The following is a 19,997-nucleotide window of genomic DNA, read 5'->3' as shown; positions in this document are numbered from 1 at the left end:
TTCAACAAATTTGAATGTTGAACAAATTTAGCAGTGACACATAGCCAGTGATGACACTGGTTATTTTCTTATGCATACACCAGGGCTGCAACTAATGATTGCTTTCATTATCAGTGATCAGTTGATTTGTCCAACCAGAAGTCCAAACCACAAAAGACATTAATACTAATGTATCAAACAAAACAAGGCTGCAACTTATCTTATTTGCTAAGCTGAAAACGGATATTTTTTGGAGTAATTTAATCACTCAAATTAGCTTCCACTTAATTTTCTGTTGCTCAACTAATACTTAATCGTCAAATCATTTAACCTTTAGCACAGTTGTACTAAAGTTTTGTGTTTGCATTTCGCTATTGTGTTCCCAATCTTCTGGAAAAAGAAACCCATAATGACATTTATTATTCACCATCTCAAGGGTAGTGATATTTCTTTGAGAATACCAACCAACTCCTCTGTTACGCCAGAAGAAGCAAACAGCCTAAGCTAGCCTAAATATGGGCTCTGGTGGAACAGCAGTTCTGCCTGTTAAAGAGAACGGGTTCTGGTCCCTAAGCATATTTATGAATATATTCTCTGCAAAAAGTGTGATTATTTTGCTCCTGTGTTGCAGGATTCTAGTCCTGGGGTCTTTTCCTCTTAAATCTACTCGGTCAGAGATGTTGGTTGTTGGGGGCAACCTCAGGCACAAACAAATGAGTCCCCTGACAATGTCTCCTGCATCAATCTAATCAGATAATTAGGAATCAGCTCTTCTCCATCACTTCTCAGAGAGGACCTGGGGAAGGTCTGAGTGGGTAATTAGGAATAACCGCAGGACAGCATTGAAACTCCCATTTTGATGAAATGCTCTCCAGCACGGGAGGCGAGCGGGAGAAGGGACCAGTAGTTTCTCGGAGGGGTTTTGAAAATGAAAATTGGGAGAGCAAGGGACGAGGAACCAGAAAGCACAATCAAACTCGCTCCAGCCTGTCAAGAGATAATTAAAAAGAAAAGAAAAAAAAATGTCTCTCCATCTCATCAGCACTGTCTTTAATTTACCCTACGTCAAACAAATGCCCACATAAAGCAGTAATTGGATTAGAAGGCAAATTCAAGAGGGACGAGCTGCGAGGAGGGGATACTATATGTATTCCAAGGTCAAGGGGCTTAAATTAATGACTTTAAAATGAGAAACACAAAACCTATTATGCCGTAGCGCTGACTGGCCAGTTATTGTTTGGAAAATAACTGTTCCCTAACATTATTTGTGGAGGTGCACAAATACCAATCATGCTTCTTTTATATTGCAAGTTGACAAACACATAGTGCCTGAAGTATTGCTTCCTCCTCTCATACAACTACACCATTTCCATCTAATCAGTTAAAATGTCTAAAGCAATACAAATGGCAGAGGATACATATTTTAATATTTGATTTACTGAAAAGCAATATTATAAAGACCATATTATATGCAAAAAAATGTTCCTAGTTTGTATATTTTATTAGCTCTCAAGTTCACGAGCCACATATCACAGGTACCCGTCTGAATTTAAATTCAAGATTATACTGTAACAGATGCAACTATATTGCATTGTGTGAAAGACGCTTTACATGGAATTTACTTTCTAATTTAAAATGCTACACCCCCGCCTCACTCCCTCTGCCCCCATTGAAAAACTGCCGCCGAAACTTTGAAAACTCTAACCATGTAATGACAACCAGGACTGCTCTTACCAGCAGCTCAAGGAGAACTTCCTTGTCTTTGGTGGTGTCTTGCCCTTCAGGCAGCTCTGGCAGCAGGCACAGATACGAGGCCACCCGGTGGAGCGTATTGGGACTACGGAGAAAGAGGAGATAGACAAGTGTTAGTCAGCTAGAAAAGTTGCATTTGGAAATTACACATTTTGCTAACACCCTTGCCCAGAGGATATAGTTTGAGACGGGGTCAGACAATGTTTTATTGCTTGAGTGCATCATATTTATAAAAAGAAAACAAAATTGTAGGTTCAGCTTCTCTTTCAAGGCACTACCTCCCCCTCCGGAAAAAAAGATATTTCAAAGAACGATGGCAACACCACTATACGTGTGAAGATACACAGCCTTATCGCATTCTTTGTGCTTGTTAGCAATGCTGCACAAAGCGATTCTTCGTTTGCTTTGACTCCTTTCTGCTCTGTCAGCATGTGTGTGTTAAGGGGTCGGGGCGCACTGATGCGACAGGATTATGAAAATCAAAGCCCATCTCCGTCTCGGAAAGCTGAGGTATGGCTCTCTGCATAGAGACCTGTTTTAATCAGGCTGACACACTGTGACACGGGCAGGGTCTGGTACACAACGAAGGACAGGGCCTGGACACATTGTGACAGCCCTGGACAGCTACACGTGGTACTGACCGATTGTATCCGTGTATGTGCATGCATTCTGCTGCTTGCGATGTCACGCTTGGGCAGTGGGGTGGCAATTCTGCCAATGTTGCAGTTTGGTGGCCCAGTAGCTGACCTGGCATAGGTCATGCGGACACTACTTGCCTTGGCAGATAAAAAAAACAGCAGCACGACAACTTCGCGAAATGGAGATGACTGGTACAGGTCATGACGGACAGCTGAGCTGGCAGGGCAAGGTAAGGATGAAGCCATACTAGAAAGTAGTCTTCAGTTAGTTTACTCTTTAGAATAAAGAACTAACCACACCCATCATGTTGGCACTTTCACATGTGATGACTCTTCAATTGTGCTATCATTTCACAAAGTGATGTAAACTCTTTGATCATGGAGTCAATTCATTGTTTTGGCCTGAAATGACACTCACACAAACTTGCATGTTTTATGTAACTGAACGAAAGTGTGTGGAAAAAAAATGTGTGTGTGCGTGTATGTGTGGGCAGACTAAGCAATAATGCTGCGTTTGTGTGTTTGGGGGACTTAGCGGATAAATTCAGAGCGGCGGGTGACTGGGAGCTTAGCCTGTGGGTAGCGCAGCTGGAATAAACTGGCATTAGCGTGAGTTGTTTGGATGAAAAGTGCCTCGTTAAATCTGATCGGCATATTTGGAGTTACCCAGGAGCTGCTTTGGTGACAGTTGTGGAGCAGCGAACAATGCAGTTACAGCTACATTCAAAACCCTAATTCTGGGAAAAGGAGCAGAGCTTCCACAAATACATGAAATGGTTGAGCTCAAGTCTTTACCTGATTCAGCTCAGCTCGGCTCATAACCCTCATGCCTGACTCAAAGAAACTTCGTTTGGGATTTAAGAACGTATAATCCACTACAGAAGTTAAAAAGAGGTGACGGATATACAAACATCACAGGGCACCTCAATTACGTCACATGCTCGACAAACTCAGGTAATCAGCCACTTACTTGAACCAAAACATTACTGGTTTGAAGACCGTTTCAAAGCCTGAGTCATTAATTTAGATTTTCCACTCTGATACCAAAATACCAAGAATAGTAATTATAAATTACCAATGAATCAATGGCTTTTCCCTTATCTTCCTGCGTGTTAAAAACCTCACACAGGTCAGTTCAAAGTGAGGGTGCTTTTTAGCTCTTTGGCAAGCTAATATGATCTGACAAACACAGCTGTTCAGAGAGTTCACTCTCCAGCCACTGCAAATCAATTTAATTAATGAGGCGTGCCTCTCTCTCTCTCTCTGGCTGGTACCAGCTGCCTGTTCAAGGGCTCACTAGCCATTTAGCAGGGTAGTCGGGCAGCAACGGCACTGATGATGCAATTCTGCAACATCGGACCAAAATAAGTCTGCATGTGTGCTTAACTGGGGCTTGTATGTTTCGGTGATCAGATCAACCTCATAAAAAAGGTCAGATCTGTATATTAACTGCTGATGAATTGCTGGAGGCTTTGTTTGTGTGCAACTCTTTGCCACTACAGCGCTTAGAGAAATGGTGATGTATTATCTTAAGGATATTATACAGTAAGTACTTGTGGATGAGGCAGAATTGTCAAAACAGAACATGTACACATTAGGAAGTCGTCCCATTAGCAAAAACAACGCTCCAGTGCAACTGATTTTTTGCATTAGCAGTTCACTGTAATTGTACTCAGTCCAATCATGCATACCCTTCTGCCCCGTCCCTCCATCTGTGCACTGACAAGCTGCAAAGAGCACTTGTTGGTTGCATGATTCATTCTGGATGTTTTGATTTACCTGAGGTGCCCAAAGTGTTTGGTCAAGGATTCCCGAGTGTCTACTGCTGCTACGTTGGACAGAGCAAAGTCCTGCAACTCTGGAAAATGAGCGAACGCTGCCCTCTGAAAGACAGAAAACACAGAGCAAATACAAATCAGTGCACTGCTATACAAAAAACACATTAGTCATTATTACATACACCACATTGCCTTGACCAAGAGAAACAACTCAAAAATGATTATGGGGAAAAGATAAGAAAAATAGTTCAGAATGTGGCGTTGTATACATATTCAACATCAACAATTCCTACATCTATTATCACGACAAAGAAAATACGATTTGGTAGCTGGCAGTATCATTTGTATTCATGTTGCTCTCTCCCACAACAAGAAGCCACACACTCCCAATGCATAATAAAACCCAAAGATATTAATGAAGAATATGCTGAACAATTTCAGTGGAAAACAAACCGCGGATCCAAAGCAGGCAGCTGACAATGTTAGAATATGCACCCGCATGTCTGCCTGTCCCTTTTTGTGTATGCTGTTTACCTGTAAGGAGAGGATTCTGTCATAGTGCAGAGTGGTCATCTCTTTCCCCGTCAGGGCGTTTCCTGTCTGGTCATTGATCTCAAAACCTGTGTAGAACTTCAGCATGTCCAGCAACTACACAAATGAGACGTTACAAATTACTTCTATAAAAAGCAAGCGCAACGACGGATTTGGATCTCAGAGTGCTGACATACAATCAGTTCAAGTGTTTGCTGGTGTGTTGTACCTGGCAGAAGAGGTGTCCCTCCGTCTCTCTATGGGTGAGGCTGGACAGGTGGCAGCTGACCACCAAATGAGAGTCATCCAACACGGTGTTGAACCAACGTCTGGTAGGCAGCAGTGCCTAAACAAACAGGACAACATGGTTGCAACATGCTTACAGTGGTAGCTAACATATGTGACCTATAAGCTCACAACAACTGTGTGTAACTGGAATGCATTTGGTGATGTATATATTGAGGGGAAATTCTACTTCAGTGGACCAAAATAACAAGAAAAGAGAAGCCGAAAGTGAAACAAAATGGTCTGATGCCGATGCCCCCCCTCCATCTCTCAGGTGTCAAAAGAATCAATTGGCTCAACGACAACAAGCACATTTCCCAGAATATGGACCATAATTATCCAAACATTTTGAAACATAATAGAGAGGCAAACTGGAAGTGAAGATTGATGAAGACTTTTATAACCATGATCATTTGCTTGCCGTTGCACACATACGTGACATGAATGCCAGTACAGAGAACCTGTCAAAATGTGGCAACAGAGCTGCATTGATAAGAATATCATTCTAACAAATGGGGTTCAATCCATCACATTATAAAGGCTGAAAGAGAACTGCTCCAAAAAAATCTACATTGTGAAATAGAAACTGAAATGAGATACTGAAATGCAAAATAACAAAACAATATATCTATTATTTTGTTCATTGAAAACAGCTCTTCAAAGAAAGCAGGGGCTGCAAGCAATACCTAAACACAGAGAGAATGAATACCTTTATATCCAACAGCCATCTTTGATCTCAACACGGCCCTGACAGCTGGCATACAAAAGGCATGAAAACCGGGATCTTTATCCGTGCATTCATTTTCAGGTCCTCATCAGAGAGGGGAAGTATGGATTTCAGACCACTGAGGCTTTGTAAAAGGATAGCACTGAAGGACAGGAGATGTCTCTAGAGACAGTTAGCTGGCCGGCCACTAGCTGCTGCCAGGAACAGCAAGGCCGGCCTGTCAGCAGGACAGACGGATGAAATCTATTGAGCCTGCGCACTAGAAACAGGAGATCTGCACAGGCAGCAGCAGCAACAATCTCATGTGACATTGTGTCTTCACCCCAGATAGCCAACCTCATTGGAAAGGCTGCTTCCCTATAACACTGTCTTCTATTTTTAAATGAACCAATGTTGATAATTCATTGAAGTTCCTTATCTCTACAAACTATTTAATCACCCTGAAGATGACATCTTGTTCTATAAACAGAAAAGCAGGACAGGTATATTCTACTGCATGTCTACAACAACTAAAGCTATTGCCCTCTGTGGTATAGGAGCAGATGTTGTTTAACCCCTTTTAAGTCCACGACAGTGACACGGACACAGCCAATCTAATTTAGCAAGAGGACACTGTTCTTACATGGGTATAGTCACATATTAACCAATCTCAACAAGTAAAAAAGTAAATACATATATTAGCAAATAAAACAATGTCTTATAGCAGAAAGAACCATGGGTTTAAAAACTTGTGTGTATTTAGACACCGCACAAAGCAAATTTAAGGTAAGATATTGAAAAACAGGCGGTTGTTAATAGAATAATACAAATCCAACATGCGTTTATCAACAACTTCAGACACTGGCATAATTCCAGAAGGGAATTGGGTCTCAGGTCACAACCCCTTTGTCTAGCAGACACTGCACATTACCAGATGTCAAAAGTCATCAGACTGAAAATAACCTCATATACTCCTATCAAAGAGTGCCGTTTCAAATACTGCTGCGCTTTGCAGAAAACAATGACAGAGATGCACAGGCTGGACATTTAGCCGCTGTCTGTGGACCTGAGTTAGCTAGAAGTTTGAAGGACAGAAGGCAAATGAGCTCTGCAGAGACGGATGTCTACACCGCTTCTTTCAACAGGATACCATGATTAAGCAAATACAAAGCACATACACAGTGGAAATTATTGTTTGCTTTGTCAGTGTGAGGATTAAGTGCATCATCTTGCAGTGTACATTTTAAATAGAGCAATCAATTCTAGAGAGAGAGACGGGGGAAGTACAAATGGCAAAAGATAGACAAATAAATAACAGAAAAAAGCTTTGGAATGGGAGGATATGTCTTACCTCCAAATCAATCATAAGCTCAATGAATCTCTCGCAGTAATGCACTTTGTCCATGGATACGGGCCCTATGGAAGAGGAAGAGGGTTAGAGCTTTACTTCTTTTCAAGACATGCATGTTGTCAATGACGAATGCGATCTGAAAGTCTGGCCTTGTATGTGAACATACAAGGCCAAAAAAAAGGATGGGCTGTGGGTAATGGAAAGGGGGTTGCGTACTTTTCACAGAGGTTATGAGGACAGCAAACGCATATGGACAACACCAAGATGCCATGCTGAGTGTGTGAGCCTCACTATGAGATACTGCATTGCCAGCACAGAAGCATGCTGGGACCTCAGCCCTCATTAAGGATGTTGGTGTGTATGTGTGTGTGCGCTTAAAGTTGAGGCATGCGGCACGCAATAGAGTGATGTGGATCCTGCTGGGCTTCTGATTGTAATCTACTCTGTCAGAGTTGAATTCCACCTAAACACACAAATACACATGTTCTGTTTTTAGCATTCAGGTGGGGGGCCTCTGTGTCGGCCTGCATTACAACATCGTAGTCAGAGCCGGTGGCTGTATGGCAGCTGCACAACTCAAAGGAGGGAGGAGTGCAACTGGACCAGTGAAACAACGGGTAACACTGAATTTCATACTGGCAATACGGCCCTACACTGAAGAGATGAGCTCTCCAACACTGTGCAAGTCTAGAAGCACTGAAGTACATTAATCATGCGGGGAAAGATATAGAGAGCACATGCAAAGACCTGCTTTGGGACAAAAGCCTCAAGCAGAACGCCCCAGGAATATTAATTTGACATATTTGGAGTAAAATATTGCATTCTTTTTATTCCATAAAATAAGATGAAGATCTAATGGTCATTCTTCTTTCTGAAGGAATTCCATGTTTGTAGTCAGACAAAACAACAATTAATATCCCAAGGGAAATAAATGTATTTTTCACGGTATACCTGACGGCGGAATCGATGTGAGAACTCCAAGAAACTTTTTAATGAGAGCTGAGAGGAAGGCCCTCTCTTTTTTTGCCCTGAGGAAGACACAAATAAAGCAAATCAGAAAGAAAGCTTAGAAACTCATGGGATACAAAACACAATTTTTTAGTCTGCCTAGAACTGAACATCCAAGCAAAGAAAACAATATTACTGCTCAGCTGCGTCAGTATCCATCTTTTCAAATTTCTTCTTGATTAGATTCCAGAACTTCTGCAGCTTTGGAACTTTCTTCAGCTCGTGTTGAAGTCTGGACTGCAAACGTGACGGGGGAAAAAAAAGTCAGTGTATCTATGGAAATATGAAACATCTTCATTAATTTGGGTGTGCCAATAACAAGCAGAAAAAGTTAATATGGGAACAGGTTGACATCTTACTGGAAGGAGGCACATCCACATGGGCAGAGAGATGAGCTGCTGCACCTGCTCTCTGATCAAATCTACTTCCTAGGAGGATCACGCACACGCACGCACAGAGAGAAACAGAGAGTTGTCAAAATGCTCTGCACGTGTATAACAGATTTTTATTACACTTCAGCACCTTATAAAAGTCTGCAACTGAAATATTTAGAGGGCTTTATAGGATACAATCAAAGTGCAGGAGGCTATCACTGCAGATTTTAAAGTGAGACATCTGCAGTGCTTCCCTGTGGTTTAATGCGGCTGCAGAGGCTACAGAGGAGTGGTAGCTGGCCTAAGTGGTACTGCCTAGTCTGCTACTGCCCCCTAGTGGAAAATACCAATAATTGTCTCAAACCAAACATTTAACTTGGACAAGAAGGCTTTACCCATTTAAAACAGAACCCTGCCGAATAAAACTCTCAAAACAAAATTCTCCATAATTTAGTGTATTTGACGAAGTGCCATAATATCTGTTCCTGGACCGAGATAAAACATGGTTTAGAATTTAAACTGTCTTATCCAGACATACAATAATAAAAAATCTTGCCATACCTAGACGCCCTGATTCATGATATAATGAATGTGAAATTTAAATAATAAAAGAAAATGCTCGATAGGGTGGTTCATATTACCACAGTTGCTCTTCACTTTTATTGTGATAAGATAAAAAAAAAACATCTTACCATAAACCATCTTACCTTAACACCATGTAAATATTCTAATCAAAATATTACTCTGAGTCTCAATATTGACATGAAAACAAACGTCCTTGTTGACCTTAAAAGCAGCAGCAAAACACTCAAAGGTTAGATAGGCATCGAATATGAGTGTAGAGGCACATACCAGACTGTTGAAACAGTGGTCCAAGAAGACCAGCAGAACAGTTTGTTCCTTCAGAGTGAGGACAGCCTCCTCCCCTGCCAATACAGCTTCCATCACACATTTAAAGAAGAATGGGAAATGGCTGGGCTCCTTCTTGAACACCTGTCACGCACAATTGAAAAGGGGAAAAAAGGCATCAATTTCAATGGTAACTGTAAAGATGGTGAAAGTACAGTTTTACAGTTACTCATATAAACATGGTCTCATCAGACGCTGGGGTCACAATGCAATGATAGTTAGTCTTCGATGAGGCACTGCATTTCTTACCTCCCAAGCTGGGACGTTCTCTCGGAATTTCTCGTTGACGATGCAACAAATGGACATGAGGTACGCATTGCTGGACACTTTGGGAGTGTAGTTCACCCACAGATAGTTCTCAAGATACTGGCTGAAAGGTGAGAAAAGAATTTAGGAATATATAAATATCCATAACGTTTCCTCTTTTTTTTTTTACTCAAGGACTGTTTCATAATAAAAGGAAGTATCCCACCTGAACTCAAGCAGCATGATTTTTCTGATGGCAAATCTAAAAATGTAAGGGAAAGAAGACAAGATAAAGAAGTGCAACTTGTGTTCATTGGATTAAACACATCAATTTATGTCAGCATACATATGTACTTACTTGGACTTGAGAATCTCTGTTTCATAAACATCTTCCATCACCTAAACAAACAGAAGAGAAAGTTATAATTCTTAAGGGTTAATGCAAAAACAGTGAACGCCCCATTAAAATGACTCATTATTATATATTATCAAACTAAAACACACACACACACACACACACACACACACATAACTAACACTATGATAAATACAGTAAATAAAACATGTGTGCTGCTTACTTTTTAAAATCAGTTAAACTACAAAACGTATATTGACAGTTCTAAGGTGCAGCAATGCATATAACTTACCTTCGGGTCAAAGGGTAGTTTATTCTTTGCATGTGGAGCCCAATATTTATTGGCCAACTGAAACAAAAAATAACACAAATAGTAGTAAAAACACATGTCCCTTTACCATATACTTTAACTTAATCTCACTTGTCACTTAAACATACACTTTAACACTCTGAAGTTATTTGTTGTCTGAGCACTTTATCTTTACCTCACACTTAATTTAATACACGTCGCACTATGTTGTCGTTGACTGTTGATTGTTTCGTCTAACGTCTAATGTCTAATGTTGCACTTTCTGCCAAGGTAAATTTGTGAAAACATTCCTGGCAATAAACGGTTTCTGATTCTGATTTCTTACAATAACATGCAAGGTTCATACAGTACAAATGATTTGTTACAGGATGGTATACAGTATGAGGTTTGGATTTATATACTTTTGGTTAAATAGTGAACTAACAAGATGGGAAGATTTTCCAATTTATCTAGATTGAACAGGATATGACCCATAGCATGAACGCTTAAGTCCTGTCACAGACACACTCCTTCCATTTACCCACTACCCCACCTCACACATAAGTAAACTGTCTGTGAAGTAAATCTTCTATGCAAGCATCATTCTAGTTCACTTTAAAGAGACATTCTAGATTAATTACAAGTAAATGCATACAATTGACAGTATATGAGGAGGGAATCTTTCTTTAGCATAACATCACAATGGGATTATGTATTGCAACACAGTTCTGGGCCACATCTGTATTATAACGTTTCTTGGACAATGAATGATTACCTGAGTGACATATTCTGCATTGATCTGAGACACAGAAGGCGCTGAAGCCTTTTTAGCGGGGGTTTCCTTCTCCATGGTGGGCCTCCCAAGCTGCTACAATGAAGGCTGAGGGAGACATAAGATATTGAACAACGGTACTGACGGACCACAACGGGCCTCTGACATAGCTCTTTGTATTTAACTAATGTCTTAAAATATGAGGCCACTATATACATGCATAGTGCTAATAAGTGAAGCTAACGATAGCTAGGTTTAAAACTTCAGTAGGTCAAGTGAATAGCTCAAATGTGTGTACTTTTTAAGATAACGCTATTATTTTTAAGTCTTCCCGAAACTTTAATAAACACCATACTACTGCTAAAAGTTTATATTGGGTATTATTAATATAGCAGGCATCATAACACACTTACACTGGATAACATTAACCTCGCTGTTACACACAGGCGATGAGCTAAGCTAAGCTAACTGGAATATGGAGACTGCCTCGGGGATAACAGTTATGATAACATTAATGATAGCCCTATAGCGTACGCAAATACATGATAATAACAAAATCAGCTCTCAAACCTTTGTTTATTTCAGCATGAACGTAACTGCCGTTAGACGACTGGTTACGCATGTACACAACCAAAACGCGCTGAATGCGACTGACTTCCGGGGTCGGTACGTTTCCAAAAAACATCCCCAAGTACGAAAGCAAGTATTTCGTTCCTACTCCGTGCGTTTTTGTGCATAAAAATACCCCAACTAATTTAGGTACGAGGAAGCCATTATACAATAGCAATAGCAATACATTTAACAAAGCCAAAACAAATTCAACAAGTCACAATCAAATATGATATAAAACATCTTTAATTCATTCAATACAAAAATATATGTCTATATTTTAAGACATCTATTACATATTTTACATACATACAGTGAACTCAAACATGTTACTGACAAAGCATTATAACCTTAAATACAGGTTTACACAACTTAATATTAAAATATTACATTTTAAAATATTACATGTCAACATCAATGAGTCAGTCGGTGTGTTCTGGCGTGTGTCAACTGTGTGAATGTTTTGCCACAAATGTCACATGAAAACGGCCTCAGACCTGTGTGAATAAGATAATGCCTTTCAAGTTTAGATGGAGAAACAAAATGTTTGAAACAAATGTCACAATGATGCTTCCTAGCCGACTCCGTCTTTTTCAATTGAACGTCAGTTGAGCAAATATGTTGCTCGAGATCGTTTTGGCTCTTAAGACTTGCAGAGCACATCTTACATTCAAACACATCCAGTGGTTCACACCAGTAATTATCTTTCTGCATTTGATTGTCAACCAAAGGAGTGACGGGTTCATCCCCGAGCAGCTTGTTGCTATCTGTCACAGACGTAACGCTTTTAGGCTGACATGGTTCTTCTACATTATGTGCATTGCCCTCATTCTGTGAGAAAAGTGGCACTGCAATGTTTTGATTTTGGACGAGCTTATCCATTTCAAAGGAAAGGTCAGAGGGAAATGAATAACTACACTGGTCTGTAGCATGATCATAGTAGCATTCAGACTGATAACAATCATCTCTGAGTTTTTTCTCTGATTCATTATTCTCCTCTTGTAAGCCTACTTCTGAAACTGACAACCATTCAGTGTGTATTGCCTCAGATAAATAAGATGAACCTCTATCAGTAAATGAGTGACCAACACTTGTATAGTGTGACTCTACCTGCTTTCTTGTTGTATCCACATTCAAATCTGTACAACCACTCTGGTCATCAAAGCACTTCTCCTGCAGATAGTTGTTTTTTAGCTTTTCTCCTTGAACATGTGAGACCTTGTTACCCTGATTGCACCTGTGCTCATGAACTTTAACATGTCCAAGCTGTGTGAAGGTTTTGCTGCACAAGGTGCATTTGTATGGCCTCATCCCGGAGTGGGTGGCCAAGTGCCTCGAGAGCTTGTATGGAAACGCAAAGTTCTGAAAGCATATTCGACACGTGTGAAGTTTCCTTTTTTTACTAGTTACGTTACTTTCAAACTTCGTCTTCAGGAGATTGTTCCCTTTTGAGATGGATACCGCTTGCCCGGTGCACAGCACTGCACTCACTTCATTACCTTCTGCACTGCCTTTGTTCACAGCTATATTCTGTTGAGGGATCCGAACACTGATCCATGCCTGCCGTTGACTATCTGCTTTCAGTTTTATAATGTTCTCCTGTTGATTGACTGGCTTGGACGGCTTCCTCTCACAGTGAGTTCTTTCGTGGGTTTTCAGATGTGCAGCTTGCCTAAACGCTTTCCCACATAAAACACACGGAAAGAGTTTCAAGCCTGTGTGTGTCATCTCATGCCTTTGTAATTTAGAGGGGCTTGGAAAACACTTTAAACAGCGGAAGCACTTGTGTTGCACCTTGCCTGGATTTTGTATTAAATTAGCAGTCGGTGTCCTTTTCACAGTCACTGTAGAAACCTCTCGCCCAACCTCCATTTTCTTTGAGATATGTGGCAGCAACTTATCCGATTCCCAGTTGTGATTTGGAATAATTACCACGGAGGGGGTCTGATCCAGGTGTTTCAAAGAGACTACGTCGCTGCCAGTGTGTGTCTCAAATTCCTTGTGTAGTACCGTTTCCTGGACTGGGACGTCGGCTGCAGTCCTTCTGTTAAACCCACCACTGCAAGAAGGCGGTCGATTGATATACAATGACCGTTGTTTGTGATATCTAGACCACAGGTGTGTGCGACAATGGACCCTCAAGTGTGTTTTCTGGCGAAATCTCTTTCCACATATCTCACAGCCAAAGGGTCTTTGTCCAGTGTGAGTCATCACGTGCCTTTGGAGTTTTGATACGGATGGAAAACATTTTAAACATGCATGGCACTGATGTAACTTCTGCTGCTCGCTGGTGGCTTTGCAGGTTTCCCTCTGTAATCCTGCCCAATCCTGAGGAAGAGACTCATCGTAATCACTGCAATTTATGCTGAATGTTTCTGGTTTAACGATGATGTTCGGGTCAACGGGATCCGCAAGATCGAGTTCAGGTAAATGTCTTATTTCTTCAGAATCAGAAATGTTCAAGTTGCTGTTTTGCAAAGTGGTAGAAGTTCCCAAATCTTTTAAGTTCCGATACATTTTTGGATGACCTACTAAATTACCTTCCCACTTCACGGACCTGTTGCTAACCATGCACTGGGATGGCTCGAAGGATTTCTGTGTGAAGTTTCGCAGCTCTTTTTCATCCGACTCATGACACTGACTGCTTGTATCGAATGATTGTCCTGGTTTTACAGCTGCTTCTGACTTGATTTCAGTCTCCACCAGGTCCCGCACAGCGTTTACACTTATGTTACACTGTAGCTCCAGTTCCACTGAGGTCTTCCCATGAGTGCGATGGCCGGCGGGACGTTGCTGAGACGACGACTGAAGCTGCAGACCGGAGGCTTGTCCGCTCCTACCGAACCGATGCTTTTCTCTTTCAGTACGGACAGAAAGTGAACATTTATTCGGTGAATTTAAATGGGATTTCAAGTGTACCTTCTGTCTGAAGGCTTTCCAGCAAATCGTACACGAGTAGGGCTTCTGCCCCGTATGAAGAAGGGAATGCCGTTGTAATTTAGATGGTGAACAGAAGGTTTTGAGACAGATGGGACACTGGTGTTTGAAAGTCATTTTGCGTCCGCTGAAGTTCAATGATTGTGACTGCAGGTGTCCTTTCGAATAGGCCTGTTGAGAAAAAGTCTGGCCTGACTCTCTGCTGCTCGAATATTGTTTTGGTTTGTCACGAGTTGGTGGTTCAATCCAAAGGTGAGGAGATGAAGTAAATGAGGTGTATCCATTGTGGGCATTGAACACAGATTGCTTCTGAGTTATTCGATCCTTAATATTTGAGACATTGCTCTGAGTCACTAAGGCATCACTTTCATGTGGCATATTTTTGGGTGGATTTACAGTTTTGTGAGCCACAGGTTTCCTTTTCCACTCCAGCTGGTAGGCCGCAGAAGGCGACACAGTCGAAGGCATTGCATTGCAATTAGAACTGCCACGCCATGCGTTAATCCCCGCAGCTGGTTTATGATTATTTACTTGTTGGTTACGAGCTACAATGCCATCCTGGAGACGGTCGGTTGGAAGCCTTGGCTGGTGGAATTTCTGCATGTGTGTTTTTAAATGACCAGATTGGGTCAAAGATGTTCCACAGATTGTGCAGATGAAGGGCTTCTGGCCCGTATGGATGACATAATGTCTCTGAAGTTTAGAGGGTGATGGGAAAGATTTTGGACAAGCAGGGCACCGATGCATTTTCAAATCACCTCATTCGTGTTTTTCTTCCCTTCAAGTTGTCATCCTCCTGTGAGACCCCAGAGAAAAACACAAGGCATTAAAACCTAAATACATTCAAATAAATGCAATGGCAATATGATCCACGTGATTCTATGAATACAATTCAACTAACTTTGCTGTAATTAACGTTCAAATAATGTATCATATTTTCACAATTTGACAAAGGCGGTAACAATGTAGCTTTCTTTTAGGTTCCGATACCATCAACACGTGCGTCACCGATGGCCGAGAAATATAAAATGCCGTCACACGTACTTACTAAATACGCTCGAAGCTGTCTGAAGTCCTAGTATAACGCATGCATTCATCAGAAGTTGTCAGTGTTTGTAGCTTGTGAGTGTTCTTGCTAACAATACGTCCGTGACGTCACCGGATGTTACTCTGGCAAAAAACATGTACGTCCCTTAAAATGTACGGCAGGAAACAAAGGTTTTCTGTTCCTGGCAGAGCAGGGTGACACACGTCCATGGAGGTTAGTCTCGTGAGATATTTATTTTTAGATTGACGATACAGAGGTTATGCGAAATCATACTTGTATTATCCCATTATAATGCTAAACCTACTCATATGACTACAACGCATTTCAACAGCTGTGCTTTGAACAGTAACTAGCTGTGCCTATTTTCATTTGTCAGTCCAAACAAAGTCAACTAACTAAAGAAACTGCCGTGTGCTTTATTGTTTAATCTTAAATCTCTTGAAATAGTTTTTCTTAATAACATGTCCTCAAGTTACACAATAGATAGACCAAGGTTGCTGCTATATCAAACTTTGCTCCACAACCTGGCACAGACATTGACATTGTTATTCTAATCATATGACACCTCTGTGATAAAGTGCCTGTACTTTCAAAATATGTTTAATTAATGAGGCAAAGATGTAAAGAGTCCCTTATCACAATCATATTTTTTGTGTGTTTTTACTGTAAATCATCACATCACTGTATGTTGACCACTACATGAACTATTCAGCATACTGACCAGCGTATAGGCCATGGTGTGTGAAGTATACTCATTATACATTCATCTTATACATTTTCCCCTATTCAGATGGCTCAACAAGTCCTGCCGTCTGACTGTAATAATCCTCAGGGCAGAGTTGTTGTACCCGTGTTGGAAGCATCACATGCGATGGCCTTTTCCACTTCTTATTTAAACCAGCTGTTCCCTCTGATATGTTCATTTTGGTTCCCACATTTATTTATTATTTTGTAAATGGATATACAATTATGCGTTCTCACCCGAGGAATTTCCTCGTCTGTGCTGCACCAAGAGTTTTGGCAGGTTTGAAAAATATAATAATATTACTTTTCAGAGGTCGGCCTCACCAAAAGATGGCATGATTCAATGTTTTGTTGTGTCTAGATTAAGGGTTTTGGTCTCGTGTTTGGTCTGTGAACTTAGTTTAGTCTCACAAGACCCGGGCAGAGCAACCACAGGCTTTCAAACCCTCTTGGATTTATATTTATGGTCTTCGCCCCAATTTTTCTGCATATTTGATATTCTTGTATCCAGTAGAAGTAAAATTGATTAATCAACAAAAAGGGGTAATTATTGATTATCAATTAAATTGTTATTCAAGAACATCAAGAACATTTGGTAAAATAGCAATTCATGTTTAAGTGTTTACCAAAAATGTGTTGATTAAAATACTTAATATGCTATAATATAAAGCTGAATTCTTGACCATCAGGGATACAAAATGAAATAAAGATGCAAATACCTCCTTTACTCCAAAATACCAACACAATTCAAATATATGTTCAATAGTTTTTAAACACAGACCATTGAGCCAAATATAAAAGTGATCTATTAAAGAAGACAGACAAATATACAATAGTTTTGGTTTTAATTTATACATTTGTGGCACTCAAGTATAATGGAAATACTGCACAAATGGAATTGATAACTATTTAGCTTTCACGTTGACCACAAGAGGGCAGCAGACACCACTCAATAGCATGTGACGGCTCGCCAGTTCAGCAGTTAGAACAAGTTTCATTTAGTCAGTGCTGAGACCATGAAGACATGCTTTCACAATATGTCAGGGGAAGATAACAATGCCTGTTGTAACAAAAAGGATTCAAATATGCAAACAAACAAAACCACAGTCACTGAGGCAAACAGACCACAATTTCAAGAGGTGTCTCGTGCAATGTGGCCGCTTCTGAGCCGGGCTCCCCTACTGTGGCCCACTGCTATGGGGAAAGAGAGTCACACGCATCAGCCTGGTTAGCCTGGAGGAAGAAACACACAGTTAAAGTCCATGTGCAAGGCCACAATGACAAGAGCCTCGGGCCGGTACACTGTGCACAAAGGACAATGTTAGCCACAACAACCAGTTTGTTTGCAGAGCGGTTGCAGGTCAGCTTGGCAGAAAATGTACATTTGACAAAACAGATGAGAAAACTAAATGTCACCCTGTCTTTATTCATTTTGTGAGGGAACACAGAGGTACAAACACACACAAAGAAATGTGTCTGCTACAGGCCATCACATGGGCTATGATGAGGGTGTGATGATATTTGTGGCTTTGCCTGTGTGTGAAAACAGGCCCGCTGAAAGACAGAATGTAATGTTTATAGTGCGATCGACAAGTGGTTGTCGTGCACAGAATTTTAGCAGCAGAGCTCCTCCGTGTTTACAGAAACGTTGAGTCTTGTATTGCCGCGTTATAGAGCCCTCAGAATTTAACCATTGCTCCACTAAACTGAATACAAGCACATGCATTCAAACCTCAATACAGAAATGTCTTGCAAATGTGGTATTTTAATAATAAATAGCTGGGCTTGTGTGCTGCTGTTTCGGTATTTTTATTGATCGATTTGAACAACAAAAAAAAACATTTCTCAATCCCTCCTGTAGGTTTACCAAGACGGATAAACACATGTTTGCTCAGCACAACCTTGTTTGTGAATACCCTGCTTGGCATTAAACATGTTACAAACATTTAGACATTTAAGGAAGAACAATTGACAAAGGAAACCTTTTTTAGTAAAATCTCCTTCACATTTTTTTTGTCATTGCCAATTCTGTGGCTGTTAAACAGTTTTATTTATAGAAAACACGAAAATATAATCAAATATGTGTGAATTAAATATGTCGTGTTTACTTGACTGGGGGGTGTATGTAATGAAAGCACTTTATTAAAACATACCTACATCTTCGTGTGCATTGGACAGCTGCATCATTCAGCAATTCTGAATGTCCCGCTGGTGAGGCCCTTTAGAACCAAACCGGTGAACATTAACACACACACACACTGTATATTTATGGGACATCGGCTTGCTCTTTCTCATAAATAATTGCTTGTTTGTGTTTTTCAACCCTCAATAAAAATCTTCAGGCCCTATTGGCTGCCTCTATTGTTCAATTTTTGATAACAACAATCAAAACAACATTGCGGTGGGTGAAGATCAATAGCTCACTCCACTCTCCCGCCATCACAACCACAATGAAGAGAATAGCCGGAGTGAAGAAGCATTCCAACTCGATCATCAATACGGTTCATGATCTTTGAGAAAACAGAAGCAATGGCTAATAGTGTTATTTTCTTCCCACATCGTCACAATGTCCATCGACAGCTTCTCTCTCTCACACACACACACACACACAAACCTGAAAAGCCCTGCAGCTGTGTGTTGTAGTGTCCCTCTCCTATTAACCAGGTTGCCTTAGAATCAATAGAAAACATAAAGAGGCTTAATCTTTTCAGGTGCTTGGTGCTGATTGCCTATTACACAATAATAACACACCTTGAATCCCACAGAGCATGAGAGTGAGGAACACAGTCACCTCATGCGCACACATTACACACCGCCACAAACAGTCGCACAGTAAATCTATAGGTTTACAACTGAACAGATGGCGTTAGCGGTGGCACCGGGCCTTTATGAGGGGTGTTAGCCGACGTGGTGAGAGAAATTCCAGCAGAAACAGTGGGATATCAGGGGATACAGTTTATCGCCTCGTGGAATGAGACACTGCCAGTGTCTCCTTTTGTAGACGATGGTCTCCAGTCCTCTGGTATGCAGCTTTAGGTTATAGAAGTTCCATAAGACTCTTCTCCGGGGCAGAATAACAGCTGCTGGAGTATTCAACTCCAGAGGACAAAGTGAATTATAAGCCTGAATTCTGGGATACGGAGTGGAATAAATGCATCCGCAGAGCCGCACGTAATCAAAACCACGTGCGGACAGAAAAGGGCTTTGCATTTCAACAATCAGCAGTGATAAACAGTCAACATTAATGAGCAGTTATGCAGCTTGCATTTTCCACATGCACTGATGTCCTGTTGTAAGTCATTAGGTGTTGGGGCTGTCAGATGCACTCCTTCAGAAAAGCCCAAATGAATTCCAGTGATGTGGATGACTGGAGTCTGGTTGTTGACTCTGGCTGTGGTTCTATAAACTGAGCCAGCAGGACAGGTGGAGGATCTGGGAGTCGGGCAAGTCCAGGACTGGAACCAGGGCCACAGACGGACTGGACTCTCCGAGAGAGCTTCTTAAACTTTCTTCAAGCCCTGCCAGGGGAAAGAAGGGGAGGAAGATGAGGAGGTGAAAAAAAAGAGGGAGGCATTAGTTTCATGAGAAGTTCAGATGGAGTTGGACATTAGGTTCTCATATAGCTGCCCCACTGGGGCTTTCCCAGGACAGAGGCTGCACTTAACCCATCGACCAGAGATCACAGG

The 19,997-nt window shown here is 41.1% G+C and overlaps 3 protein-coding genes across 6 annotated transcripts in view; all 3 read right to left on the bottom strand.

Moving 5' to 3' along the window:
* Nucleotides 1–11,634, bottom strand: part of aqr (aquarius intron-binding spliceosomal factor) — a 43,278-nt gene extending 31,644 nt beyond the window's left edge. For both annotated transcript variants that reach the window (XM_068580765.1, XM_068580766.1), the window contains exons 1-15: nucleotides 11,544–11,634; nucleotides 10,977–11,081; nucleotides 10,205–10,261; nucleotides 9,916–9,956; nucleotides 9,784–9,819; nucleotides 9,561–9,681; nucleotides 9,255–9,395; nucleotides 8,388–8,456; nucleotides 8,165–8,265; nucleotides 7,972–8,048; nucleotides 7,021–7,085; nucleotides 4,908–5,024; nucleotides 4,682–4,795; nucleotides 4,149–4,252; nucleotides 1,714–1,816 (exon numbers count right to left, since the gene is read on the bottom strand). In XM_068580765.1, the coding sequence (XP_068436866.1) occupies nucleotides 1,714–1,816; nucleotides 4,149–4,252; nucleotides 4,682–4,795; nucleotides 4,908–5,024; nucleotides 7,021–7,085; nucleotides 7,972–8,048; nucleotides 8,165–8,265; nucleotides 8,388–8,456; nucleotides 9,255–9,395; nucleotides 9,561–9,681; nucleotides 9,784–9,819; nucleotides 9,916–9,956; nucleotides 10,205–10,261; nucleotides 10,977–11,051 (1,221 nt within the window). In that variant the 5' untranslated portion in view covers nucleotides 11,052–11,081; nucleotides 11,544–11,634. The remainder of the gene's footprint in view (nucleotides 1–1,713; nucleotides 1,817–4,148; nucleotides 4,253–4,681; nucleotides 4,796–4,907; nucleotides 5,025–7,020; nucleotides 7,086–7,971; nucleotides 8,049–8,164; nucleotides 8,266–8,387; nucleotides 8,457–9,254; nucleotides 9,396–9,560; nucleotides 9,682–9,783; nucleotides 9,820–9,915; nucleotides 9,957–10,204; nucleotides 10,262–10,976; nucleotides 11,082–11,543) is intronic.
* A 325-nt stretch (nucleotides 11,635–11,959) lies between these two features.
* LOC137787913 (zinc finger protein 770-like) lies at nucleotides 11,960–15,669 on the bottom strand. 2 transcript variants are annotated; one of them, XM_068580680.1, is made up of 2 exons: nucleotides 15,568–15,669; nucleotides 11,960–15,315 (listed from the first exon to the last, which is right to left on the bottom strand). In XM_068580680.1, exon 2 carries the CDS (start codon nucleotides 15,264–15,266, stop codon nucleotides 11,997–11,999), a length of 3,270 nt encoding a protein of 1,089 aa, XP_068436781.1. In that variant the 5' UTR covers nucleotides 15,267–15,315; nucleotides 15,568–15,669; the 3' UTR covers nucleotides 11,960–11,996. The 2 variants fall into 2 exon arrangements, with proteins under 2 accessions (XP_068436781.1, XP_068436782.1); XM_068580681.1 differs by having other exon boundaries at nucleotides 15,564–15,657.
* A 1,512-nt stretch (nucleotides 15,670–17,181) lies between these two features.
* dph6 (diphthamine biosynthesis 6) overlaps nucleotides 17,182–19,997 on the bottom strand; it is a 55,748-nt gene continuing 52,932 nt past the window's right edge. For both annotated transcript variants that reach the window (XM_068581182.1, XM_068581184.1), the window contains exon 15: nucleotides 17,182–19,829. In XM_068581182.1, the coding sequence (XP_068437283.1) occupies nucleotides 19,711–19,829 (119 nt within the window). In that variant the 3' untranslated portion in view covers nucleotides 17,182–19,710. The remainder of the gene's footprint in view (nucleotides 19,830–19,997) is intronic.

This window comes from Clinocottus analis, unplaced genomic scaffold (assembly GCF_023055335.1).
Source record: "Clinocottus analis isolate CAN_PGR_092001 unplaced genomic scaffold, fCliAna1.0.p SCAF_17, whole genome shotgun sequence".
NCBI classification, from domain to species: domain Eukaryota; kingdom Metazoa; phylum Chordata; class Actinopteri; order Perciformes; family Cottidae; genus Clinocottus; species Clinocottus analis.
Note: the sequence above shows the minus strand (reverse complement) of the source record. Positions and strands in the feature narration are given on the sequence as shown.